At 39.1% G+C, this 12,892-nt stretch overlaps 1 protein-coding gene across 1 annotated transcript in view; it reads right to left on the bottom strand.

Moving 5' to 3' along the window:
- The window catches only part of DUSP16 (dual specificity phosphatase 16), an 88,942-nt gene that overhangs the window by 39,859 nt on the left and 36,191 nt on the right, over positions 1-12,892 (bottom strand). The window contains exons 2-3 of the mRNA XM_030804383.1: positions 6,004-6,596; positions 4,994-5,132 (exon numbers count right to left, since the gene is read on the bottom strand). Coding sequence (XP_030660243.1) covers positions 4,994-5,132; positions 6,004-6,231 — 367 coding nt within the window. The 5' untranslated portion in view covers positions 6,232-6,596. The remainder of the gene's footprint in view (positions 1-4,993; positions 5,133-6,003; positions 6,597-12,892) is intronic.

The following is a 12,892-nucleotide window of genomic DNA, read 5'->3' as shown; positions in this document are numbered from 1 at the left end:
AAACTCCTGAGCTCAAGTGATCCTCCTGCCTCAGCCTCCTAAAGTGTTGGGATTACAGGCATAAGCCACCATGCCTGGCACCTTGTATAATTTCTATACCCAGATTACCTATTGCTCCCAGGAAGCTGGTCTTCTCTACGTTTATGACTTCTCATTACAAGCTCAAAACATAGTTTATCAGACACAAAGAACTTTATTAAAAAGAAAAAATATATAGTTTATTCTGCCAATATTTTCCTAAAATTCTATTTAATATACTTAATTATATAAACTTTCCTGAAATATTCTCAATAGAATTATTCTTTTCAAATTATTAGAAATCCAGTAATTTTTTTAGCCAAATAGGAATTATAGCATTTTTCCCTTCCAAAAGCCCATCCTAGGTTATAAAATCATTACTATGATACATTTATGTCACACCCATTTTGTTACTCTATTAATACGCTGTTTTCTTTTTTTTTTTTTTTTTGAGATGGAGTTTCATTCTTGTTGCCCAGGGTGAAGTACAATGGTGCGATGTGGGCTCACCACAACCTCCACCTCCCGGGTTCAAGCAATTCTCCTGCCTCAGCCTCCTGAGTAGCTAGGATTACAGGCATGCGCCACCACACCTGGCTAATTTTGTATTTTTAGTAGAGACGGGGTTTCTCCATATTGGTCAGGCTGGTTATGAACTCCCGACCTCAGGTGATCTGCCCGCCTCAGCCTCCCAAAGTGCTGGGATTACAGGTGTGAGCCACCGCACCCGGCCAATATGAATTCTTAAGTCTTAATTTCAAAGGGGGTTGTGGGGAAGATACGCAGGTCTTTAAATTGTACTTATTCAATAACTTGACTTCAAAATTGAAAAAAAAAGGAAACAATGGTTTACCATTACCTACCCATTAATGGTAATAGAGAACTTTTTTTTTCCTTTTTGAGACAGAGTCTCACTCTGTTGCCTATGCTAGGGTGCAGTGGTACGATCTTGGCTCACTGCAACCTCTGCCTCCCGGGTTCAAGCAATTCTCCTGCCTTAGCCTCCCGAGTAGCTGAGACTACAGGCAGGTGCCACCATGCCTGGCTAATTTTTGTATTTTTAGTAGAGATGGGGTTTTGCCATGATGGCCAGGCTGGTCTCGAACTTCTGACCTCAGGTGATCCACCCATCTCGGCCTCCCAAAGTGCTGGGATTACAGGTGTGAGCCACCATGTCCGGGCAGTAATGGAGAACTTTCTAAGGCATCCAAATTTGTTTTTTTTTTTTAAGATGAGATTGCTACTGATAATTTTGTGTTTTGTTTTTTTTGTTTTTTTTAGAGACAGGCTCTCTGTCACCCAGACTGTAGTGCAGTGTTGCAATCACAGCTCACTATAACCTCAAACTCCTGGGCTCAAGCAATCCTCCCACCTCAGCTTCCCAAGTAGCTGGAAATACAGGGGTGCACCACCACACCCAGCTGCTACTGATATTAAACCCTTTAATCCACTGGGAGTGAAACAATGCTATGGCTTGCTTTGACCTGGTTAGTAGGTTATTTACTAGTGACTAAATAGAGCGATCAATTTACATTTACATTTTAAAAAATACAATAATTATTCTGACTATTCTCAATTAACATGAATTCAAGGACTTGTATCTTCCTATGAGTGGAGCTGGATTTCTAGGGTTGTTAGCTGTTTATCAAATATCAGTATTTAAGGACCACACAAAATTAGCATTGTTTAATTACAGCAGCATTTTCATCAGATTTTAACACCATCTTCACATCTACTTATATAGATGAAGAAAGTTTCGTATTAGGTATTTTCCTATCACAGCTATATATTTGCTTTATCAGAATAAATACACCTTCCAAATCACTTATTTCAAAACAATCTGAAGTTTTCTCTACTTTCAGACTTCATCACTGCTTAATATGCTTGTATTCTAAACTGATAAATCATGGGAAATATAAACAGTATAAAACCTTCAGGTAAGCTAATATCAAAATATTTACTGAAAACTTCAGAAGGGCTAGGCCTTGCGGGAACACAAAGATAAACAAGACCTGGTCCATATTAAAGAACTAAGCCCACTGCATTCCTGTAGAGGTTCCCCAAATCCCACTTCCTCCTCCTTCAGTAACCCTTCATTTTTTATGATCATGTAAGTAGGTCCTCCAGGTAAGTGTCAGTCTCCTCTTGTTTGAAGGAAAGAGCTCATTAAGATGCTGCTATCAATTTCTTGGGAGTCTTCTTGTTCCCCTTATTCACAGTCATTCTTCTGTGGGTAAGGTAGCCCTGAGAGTGTGAGTAGATGTGGGGCCACAATTCCTCACTGCCGTAGCTAATGACCATAAAAACCATCTCACATATCTGATGCTTTCTTTTCTCAAGGTGGCTGAAAGTTCTAAACCGATGGAAAAATTATTCCAAGAAACCACTTTGTCTATTACCACGTACAAACGAGACTGACAACAATCTCCAACTGTTGAAAGTCATAGGGGCAGTTTGTAGTGAAAATTGTCTCCAGTGACCTTGTAACGTACAGTAGCCCCCGTGAGAAACTAGTGTGCTTTTCAGTTATTTCTCCCCAACCAAAATATTTAAGAAACTTTTGTCAATGTGTCCTTCTGTCCCACATCCCTGGCTTGTCCTCTGGGCAGCTGGACCTTTGCAATAAAACAGTTTCCCAAGAACTGATGGCCAAACCTTCTCCAATACTGTTATCCACTTATCCCAATTATCTACCTACCCTGACGAAAAAATTCACTAACCAAGAGAATCCCCAATTGCTTTTGGATGATTGAGAAGGCTTCTAATCATCTAGAACCCTCTCTTAGGTGTCACAAGAAATCCAGCTGCTCAGAAATTCCCAAACAAGCAATTCGGACTCTGAAGTCACCTCCTAAGCTAATAGAAACACAGGATTCTAGAGGTACGGATGAAGATACGGTGCTACTAATACATTTAATGTGGCTCCTGGTGCTGCCTCCATGGACTTTCCGTTAGGCCTAAGAAACACTTCCTGTTTGAAACAGGGATGTCAGAGTGTTCTGACTCAGTGTGTCACACCACGTGTCCCTAGAGTTGACACAGCTAATCAGGCAGTCCTGTTTCTTCCTTATTGCCCAGTGAATGCCCCTCCCAAGGCTACACAGGATCGATAAGAACCTTCCCAGGTAACAAAGGAATGCTCTTTGATAAAGGAATAAAGGGTACAAAAGTAGCTAAAGCACCTGTGCTAGAAACTTAATGTGAGCTCACTCCTCTGGGGGGGGTGTCTACTTGACTGAGATGTTGAGTAAGGTCTCCCCATAGGGTAAAAGTATCTCAAACAAGAACATGGTGGGATAACCACTCTGTCACGAAGCACATCTTGGCATATTGCTTCTTTAAGAAAAACTCTGGCTGGGTGTGATGGCTCATGCCTGTAATCCCAGCACTTTGGGAGGCCGAGGCAGGCAGATCACCTGAGGTCAAAGTTCGAGATCAAACTGGCCAACATGGTGAAACCCGGTCTCTACTAAAATACAAAAATTAGCCAGGCGTGGTGGCACGTGCTCGGAATCCCAGCTACTCGGGAGGCTAAGGCAGGAGAATCGCTTGAACCTGGGAAGCAGAGGTTACAGCAAGCCAAGGTCACGCCACTGCACTCCAGCCTAGGCGACAGGGCAAAACTCTGTCCCAGAAAAAAAAAAAAAGAAAAACCCTGATCCCATTAACAGGATTCCAAGGTAAAGTCCCTTACACAGTGGCCACGTGAAACATGAAATGAGTTCCTAAAGTCGCCAAATTAGTTTAGTGAAATGCTAATAGTAGCTGTTATATTTAACACACTCATACTCCCAGTAAAAGAATGTGTCTATCAACAGAGACAGAATCTAATATTATAATTCTCAGTTACAGACTTCTGAAAACTACATTCTAAGACAAGCTGGCTTCACTTAACACTAATTGAAAGATCAGATGGAATCACAGCATAAATGAAAGGTGTACAGATAGAGAATCTGAAAAAGATGGAACTATCCTTGTTCTTAGAGAACTCAGGAAAAGCTTGTGAGAGAGAACTGGAGACGTGGAAATCTTATCTAAACCTGCACAGAGTTTAAAGTTATTAACACACCAACAACTAATTAATCTTAATATTTTGTTTTTCTTAGACCAAATGTTTAAAAGCACTCTTGCCTATCATTGAAGCTGAATCTGCCTAACACAGCAGCTTTATGTTAAGGTTATTGTGTGTTGTCAAACTATATTCCCAGCTCTATGGGCCTACAGGGCAAGCGAAAGGATTTTCATTTGCAAAACGAGAAGCAAAGGATGAACAGCCTTCTTTGGAATTTGATGGGATTAACTCCTACGATGCCATCCTCCAGGAGAGATATAGAATATTTGGTCCTTCCCACACACTTTATAAAATCATCTGATTGCTTAGCATTTCTACGTTGAGACTTTTTTTTAATTATAAAACAAATAAAAATATGCAAGTAACTTTTAAAACAGTTCCCCTAATTACAAGAAACATTCTGCACACATTCTCCCCCTATTTCACTGTTTATAATGCCCAGAAAGGTGACCATAAGGCTTATCTCTGGAGTCCGCTCCAACTATAAATGTTAAGTAAGAGTTTAACACTGTAACACTGGTCTGGTTCTTGCCACAGGGGCGGGAACTAGCAGGAGCTGAGATGTTCATCATTTGGTGTTCTTACATCACAGGTGAATGGAAGAAGGCAGACAGAAGCAGCTGGCTTTGAGCTATCCATATGGGTGTGCAAATCTATGTGGCACTACCAGTTAATAGCAAGTGAAGAGGCACTTGAGCCAAGTCAAAAATACACTGACCCATGTGGAAGAATGATATAGTATTCAAGTTAAATAGAACAGTGACATCAATCAAAAGCTATAAATAAATCATTTTACACAGCAAAGTTGGGATGATCTATTGTACTGTGAGGTCACAGTGAAATATGCTTACTCATACAGCTCAACAAGATCCTGAGTCCTTTTAATTCCATCACGAGCCTTACCTGCAAGCAGGTGAACAGAGTTGAAGCTCTTCTCCAGTTTACCCAGAAGTACAGTGAGAAAACAGTCTGAAGAGAGAGAGGCAACATCTTGGGAGCTTTGATCGTAAACTACAACCTTCTGACTGCAATCAATGTCAACCTGAAATGCAAACACGAGGCTTGTTAGGAAGAAGGTGAGAAAAGTAATCTCCAACTACTGCTTAAGATCTCACGTTTACCAGTGCTGAGGCGAATAATTGCTTCTTGTTTTCAATTAATAATTTGAATAAAAATGAGATGTAGTCAATTTATGAGACAGACACATACAAAACTCTTAAAAACCAAAATGATGCTATTTCTGTGTAGGTGCTCTCACAACTCCCTGGTTTTAAATCCTTTACACTATAAAATGGTAAAGTTTATAGTAAACCAAACAACATGCAAAATAAACATAACCCTGGACCTAAACAAACTTTTTTTAAAATGACTTTTACACCTTAACAAAGAAATCAGTTGTTTATTTAAATTAAAACATGAGCTCATTTGTATTTGTGAAGAAAAAAAACAGACTTCCTCACCACACAGACAACATTTTAGTATCCCAAGAATAACTTTCCTTGAAGATATCATAAAGTCTTGACCAATGTTACCACATGTGTTATGACATATAAAAAGCACCCCTAATAATTAGTTCCTACTTTCTTTCCAAAGGACTTGAAAAGAATGACTTTCCTTTCAGTAAATTTGCGGATAATATAGAATAGTGTTTAATAAAATAATTTTAGCAAGCCACAAGAAAATATAGCACTTGTCCAAACTAAAGCAAGTTAATCCTTCATAGTTTAGAAATATTATTAAATGTGACAATATGGACAATAAATTATTTTGAGGTACCACAAGGCACCAAAATTTAAAAAGCAACCAAAACTTCCTCAAATTGCTTTCTCTACTTAAAGAGGAGGCTTCAATTAAAATTATTCCTCATTCAGTATGTCCATTTATTTTAAAAAGGCAAAAGGGAAAGCGTTTACCTTATGTTTTGCTGAATGCTGGATGAGCTCTGTAATTAACACTTTGTCCTGTTGCAACCTTCGCTTCATAAGCTTGGAGCAGTTGATATTAATGGCTTCCAAAATGTGGGATGTATTGTATTCCACAAATGGCCGGCTATCAATTAGCAGCACTTTTTCCGTTCCACTTTCCAGCAGAGCCACCAACCTCTCAGTAACAATTTGAGTTCCAATCATCTCATGGGCCATGACAACAATAAGTCCTCTTTTCCCACCTCCTTCTTTAATTTGCCACGATGATGTAATGGTGGTGTGCTCAAAGGCTCAGCCACTCCATTGTACTAAAAGTATATGAGGTCAGGCTGGTGGTGACTGGCAAAAGGAGAGTTAAACCCATTTTCACCAAGAGCCCTCCAAGTGAATGTCTCTTTCTCTTTCCTGTTGATGTGCTCTTGCAAAGGACTCCGTCCACAAAGCAGCCCCTCACATTTGATTCATAAAGAGATGACTGGAATAACCATTCCACAACAAAAGATGCTTTGGGGCAGCCAGCGCATTACATCATTCTTTACCTTTGCTCCCGCGCTCCAACAGCTTTACACTGGACTGAAAGCCTAGGCGGAGAGAGAAAGACAGAAAACAAAACATGAGGTCAAAAAAAGAAGAAAGAGTGTCAGATTAGAGAGTGTATGATTCATAATATTTACTCCATTAATCTAATTCCATACTTGATGCACTGCTTCATTTGAACAAACAAATAAAAAGGACAAATTGGTATGGCTTCAGAAAAATGTGCTAGTGATAATTCCATTTTACCTCAAAATGTAAAAACTCAAAGAAAACAAAACAAGACATATCATGAATTATAATCACCTGGGGGTCAGAACTAAATGACCTGTAGTATTGAATTAAAAGGGCTATAAAAAGCTGCTTGAAGTATTATTATTCCAAATAATTTTCCTATATTTTATTTGCTTATTTATTGAAACCCCACAAAGAACAGCAGCTGAGGACCAAGTTAGCAATCCTGTGTTATCGGGACAAAAAAAAAAAATATTTTCTGAAATGGCTTAAGAATTCCTGTGATGAATGGGGGTGTATATGTGTGCACATGTGAGCTCACACGAGTACCAGGGCGCAAACAGCAGCCTTTTAAAATTGCCCTCATGGAGGAGAGAAGATGCAGGAAAACTGCAGGTTCTATAAATGTCAGCTATCTTTTAAGGAAGAGGAAGGACAAAAACAACTGATATGTTTGTCACAGCAGCTGCCGAGCTAGGCCTGTGAAGTGCTGAAGCTCACAGCCATGGCCCTGGCATGTCTCCTTCCGGAGGCCACCTCCCTACCACCAAGTTGCTTAAGGCCCTGTAAGCTTATCCTTCACTTTTTCCTGCTTCATTCTTCAGAGAATCACTAACTCCTAGTCTTAAAAAATCTCACCCCTTAACCTGGAACTCTAAGTTGGCAACCCAGACATACAAAGTCCTTAAAGTTGAACCCAGTGCTTCCCTTTCTTGCCAAACTCCTTTAATCAATCGCTTTCTAATTAACACTAGTTGAAGTTTTGTGCTTAATTGCTTGGACTTCACCTTGACCTTCAATACTCTCAGATTCCTAACTCCCCTCATCCATCTCTGCTTATACGAAATCCTCTACTACATAAAACTACATGTCTACTTCTGGCATTGAACTTCTAGAGGGTAAATTTTTTTTTTTTGAGACAGGGTCTTGCTCTGTCACCCAGGCTGGAGTGTAGAGACACAATCTCAGCTCACTGCAACCTCTGCCTCCCGGGCTCAAGTGATTCTCCTGCCTCAGCCTCCCAAGTTGCTGGGACTACAGGCGTGCGCCACCACACCCGGTTAATTTTTGTACTTTTTGTAGAGACAGGGTTTTGCCATGTGCCCAGGCTGCTCTCGAACTCCTGGGCTCAAGCAATCTACCCATCTCAGCCTCCCAAAGTGCTGGGACTATAGGTATGAGCCACCACACCCAGCCTAGAGGGTAACTATTTGATAGCAAAAGTTTATTATATTTCTTACTTCTACAGTACTTTGGACATAATATACTCAATATATTATTATGGTAGGTAAATTCTTCCTTGTTCCAAAAACAATTTAAGATTCTAAATATTTGATTAGCTGATTTCAGATCAGGATGTCAGAGCCTTTAAAAACCTTTAGGTCATGTTTCCTAATTTTGTACTTACAAATTAGAAGCTAAAGTATGGAGACAGAAGGGGAAGCATGATATAAAGAGATGTAGCTTTGCCATTTACTTATGCAACCTTGGACAAATCACATAACCTCTCTAAACCACAGTTTCTTCACCTACAAAATGTAGACATTATAGTGGCCTTGTCTCTTCAAATTTTGGTCTGAGAACAAAATTATCTAATTTATTGAAAGCTGGTAAGTAAAAAAGCAACTATGCATCATAGAGAGACAGGAGGAAAAAAACCCTATAGATGCCAAAGGCAAACAAAGCTGGCTTGCATCTGGCATCTAAAAGACATCACCCACAGATAAAAACAGATGTAATTCCATCCTCCTATAGTACAGCTGCAACCAAACTGTGCCCTTTCTCACAGAGGCTGACACACAGGGAGTTAGAAGGCACCTGAGATACTGTCTCAACCACACCCCATTTTACAAACCAGCTCCATTTAATACATCATATGTCCATTTCTTATTTTCCAAGAAACAACTTTCATTAATGTATTATTTTTAGTATAGCTTTATGGCAATGAAGTACAAAAGTCATCTCTATTTTCAACTGAAGGAACTATAAGAGAGAATTTGTCCTAGTCAATCCACTAATAAACTTCTGCAAAGCGCCTACCAAGGCCATATCACTGAATCAGGTTCTGCCTGCTCAGTGACAGAATTCATGGCAATGTAAGGTCCTGTATTCAGATTGTCTGATTCCCAAACCAGGGCTTCTACTACTAGGTTGCCCTGTTTTTCCTAAGTACTTGTTCCCATAATGGAACTGGACCGGGAAAGAATGATGCCAATTGTCCATGAGGGTACCCAGGTGGCACAGAAAGTGGAAATCCGAGAACAAGAGCAAGTTGATTCCAACAATGGCACTGGGTCTCTGAGTCTGATTGGCTCCTCTCAAAGAGATAAAATCCGGATGGGACAAAGCAGTTATCTGGGTTAGCAGATCAAGGGACAAAAGGAGGGAGAAGTCAGCAAACATGCAAAAGTTGAACTAGAAAGTTCTCATCTTTGCTTCCCCTCAGCCAATTCTCATAAACCCAAAGACAGGTTACAACAAACAGTTCTACAGAGCAGAAAATGTCATTCTTGCCCAGAGAATCAGAGCTTAGTTACAGATACAAAAAGACCCTTTCCCTGACCAAGAAAGGCTCTGGTCAAAGTGACTCTAAGCTGAGGATGTAAGTGAAGCATAGGGGTAAAAGTGAAGTGAGGGTGAAGTTACATTCTTTCAGTGCTGTACTGAGGCCAGCTGGAGTCCTCCTGGTAGGACTTCATGCCCAAGGTCTAATTCTCTGTAGTCCTAAATGGGTGAAGTGAGAGGCAGAGCCCTGCCAAGGGATCATGGAGGGTAAAGTAACAATGGCCTTAGTCTTTCATTTACACAGTTAGAGAATTTTGGTTAAATCTCCATCACTGGCTATGAGTCTAATTTTAAAAATTTCTCTGTATTTACCGTTTTGTTTTCAAAATACTTTGCATTAGGTAAGATTTGAAAGATGACAAGAGAATATTTTGCTTGCAACACCACCAAGCTAACCTTATCCAGAATTTCTATAAGTCAAGGGGAATAAAAATTTTTACAATGAACCACAAAGGCTCAGGTCCATAGAATAAAATCCAGAGCAGACCAGCTTTGCTATTTATTTATTTAGCCAGCTGCTAAAGTTGTAAATACTTTCTTTAGATTTTTAAATAGGTAATATATTCATATGGTTCAAAAAAAGTCTAAAAATGTATACATAGTATGAACATGTACAGTTTGTGTCACTTATACATCAATAAAGGTGTTTAAAATTGCCACGATATTGAAACTTCAGCAAATACATTTAAATGGAAAAAAACTAAATACATTCAAAATCCTTCTTCTACCATTATCCTCCATCTGCCTGGGTCCCAACCCTGTCCTTTAACTGGTAACAACTTTTAGTAGTCTCATCTAATTTATTCCAAGGATGTTTTTAAATTAATATAGAATGAAACACAAATATATACACTTTTCCTTCTCTTTGTTCAAATGGTTACAAAGTATAGACACTGTCTTGCATCTTGCTTTTTCTTTCACTTACAGTACTTGAATCTGATTTTTTTCAACATTTAATTAGAAAATGAATCAATCTATATTTCCATGGGCCTTGCATATATGCATGTCTGGAAATCTAAATAATAAACATGTAGAAATTCTTTTCTTTTTTTGAGACAGAGTTTCACTCTTATTGCTCAGGCTGGAGTGCAATGGCGCATCTCGGCTCACTGCAACCGCAACCTCCCGGGTTCAAGCGATTCTCCTGCCTCAGCCTCTCCAGTAGCTGGGATTACAGGCATGCGCCACCATGCCCGGCTAATTTTGTATTTTTAGTAGAGACGGGGTTTCTCCATGTTAGTCAGGCTGGTCTCGAACTCCCAACCTCAGGTAATCCACCCGCCTGGGCCTCCCAAAGTGTTGGGATTACAGGTGTGAGCCACCACGTCCAGCGAAATTCTTAAACTCAAAAGATAACTCCAGCTGGGCATAGTAGCTCATGACTAATCCAAGCACTTTGGAAGGCTGAGGCAGGAGGATCACTTGAGTCCAAGAGTTCAAGACCAGCCTGGGCAACAGAGCGAGACCCTGTCTCTACAAAAAAATTAAAAAAATACACACACATACACACACACACACACACACACAAATTTCCCCCCCTAGAATTACATACTAGAGTACCTAGAAGCTGACAAGTAACTCATAATAGTGTGCTCAAAAGGTTAGCAAATTAAATGCTGGGAGTCACCACGCCTGGCCTGTTTTATGACATCCTAGTTAGAGAGTACCCTTTATAAATACTCTGGCTTAAAAGAAAGTTAAAATGTGATGATGAACATTCGTGAAGTTATGGAAATTATCTTTTAAAGGATACCCTTAAGTCAGCAAGGCAGTATTTATCATACTGAAGACTAGTAACCTTAATCAGGGCTACTACACAAAAAACTGCAAAGTATCCCAAGTTCAAAATAAAGGTTTTAAAAGACTTTATCTAGGAATAAAGATAAACTGAGTCAACATCTTAGTATAACAAAATGACTACACAGATCATGGAAGCAAATCTCCTAAAGAAATAGCATTTCTGGTATATTTTACCTTTCAGCAAATGATTTATGTTTTATAATATTTAACACAAGTTGTATAACAACTTTCCCCCCTTAATATACAATTTTTCTGTGTTTTTATATGTAATTTATTTTTATTTAGATTCCATTTGGTTACTTATGGAAATGTATTTATGACTATAACAGAAATCACTGGAGTTTTATTTCTTGAAATTCACTCTATATCCAACTCTGCACAAATACAGTATATCAATGAAGTATGCTACTGAATAAGTTATGTTTAAGAACTGTAAGTCTAAGACTATTTTTATGTTAAAGTGAACAGGTAGGGCCTGTTTCAACTAAAAGAACAACATAAAGTCTGTATAAAACCAGTATTTGCCATTAATTACTTAAAAGGAAAATGTTTTGATTTTTATTACTTGTAGCCTTCAAAATTTGTGCCTAGCCAGAGAATCCTTTTTTTAAGATTATTTTTAAGTGATTATATTAAGGATCTTCTTCTGCTTCCCAGATGATTTTTCTCTTCAACTTCCTAAACATGATCCTGGGTTCTAGGTCAGTCATACTGACACTGACTATATCCCACTCAGAAAAAAAGTGATAATCGCTCACACACACAATTTTTTTCCTTCTACCCATGGGTTATTTTCTGCTGGCAGCAATAGTTTCACCTGCTACTGCTACTGCTGCCCTAAAACACCTACTCCCAAGGCCTGCACCAAGGGCCACAGCAGGGGATGGGGCTCCAGGAGGAAGCGGGGGGCGGGGGGGTCCCACTCAGATAGGCACAACTCCATTTTAAACATTTTCTTTTACAAAGAGAAATTATCAGGGAAAGGAAAAGGATCCCATAGCTATGGGGTGCTTAATAGGCCTGTTGAGTGAAGAGAGGGATTTAGCTTTATTTGGTTGGGCTAGAGCTCAAGTTCAAATTCTCAGTTTATGGAAAGGATATATCAGGTGAGAAGTTTACTTTTATTAAACTACAAGCCTGACTTAAATTTTTTCCCTCCAATAAAACTGAAGAAACAGGCAACAAGATATACCGAAATGCCTTTCAATAGAGCCCTAAACACAGGCTTTCAATAACAGGAAAAAACCAATCAAAAGGGAAAAAAGGAGACTATCATATCTGCAAGCAAACAAGAACTCCTTAGACTTTGACTGCCTCAATTCTACACAGATTAAAGCAACTTTATCTCGTAAGCTGTGGGTTAAGAGAAACTTGACAGAAATTCTGAGGGCTGGTGTTTGGCAAATATATTCAATTAAAAAAAAATAAAAACAAACACAAAAAAACCACCCTCACCAAAATCAAGAAAGCTACGAACTTGGTGCAGCAAACCACCATGGCACGTGTATACCTATGTAACAAACCTGCACGTTCTGCACATGTACCCCAGAACTTAAAAGTATAATTAAAATAAAACAAAATAAAAGTATGAACTTAATGTGCTTTTTAGCTGCCTATTAATGTCTGATCATATTTCCTTGCCCAAAAATTGAGGACACATATTCTGACAAGTGATGGCAATAATGAGTTAGACTGCTTGAAGCAAAACTATATAGGTGATACTAGACCTGGAGACTGCAGTTAT

Source organism: Nomascus leucogenys, chromosome 23 (genome assembly GCF_006542625.1).
Source record: "Nomascus leucogenys isolate Asia chromosome 23, Asia_NLE_v1, whole genome shotgun sequence".
Classification (NCBI taxonomy): domain Eukaryota; kingdom Metazoa; phylum Chordata; class Mammalia; order Primates; family Hylobatidae; genus Nomascus; species Nomascus leucogenys.
The sequence above is the reverse complement of the archived record's forward strand: the minus strand, read 5'-3'. Positions and strand labels throughout refer to the sequence as shown.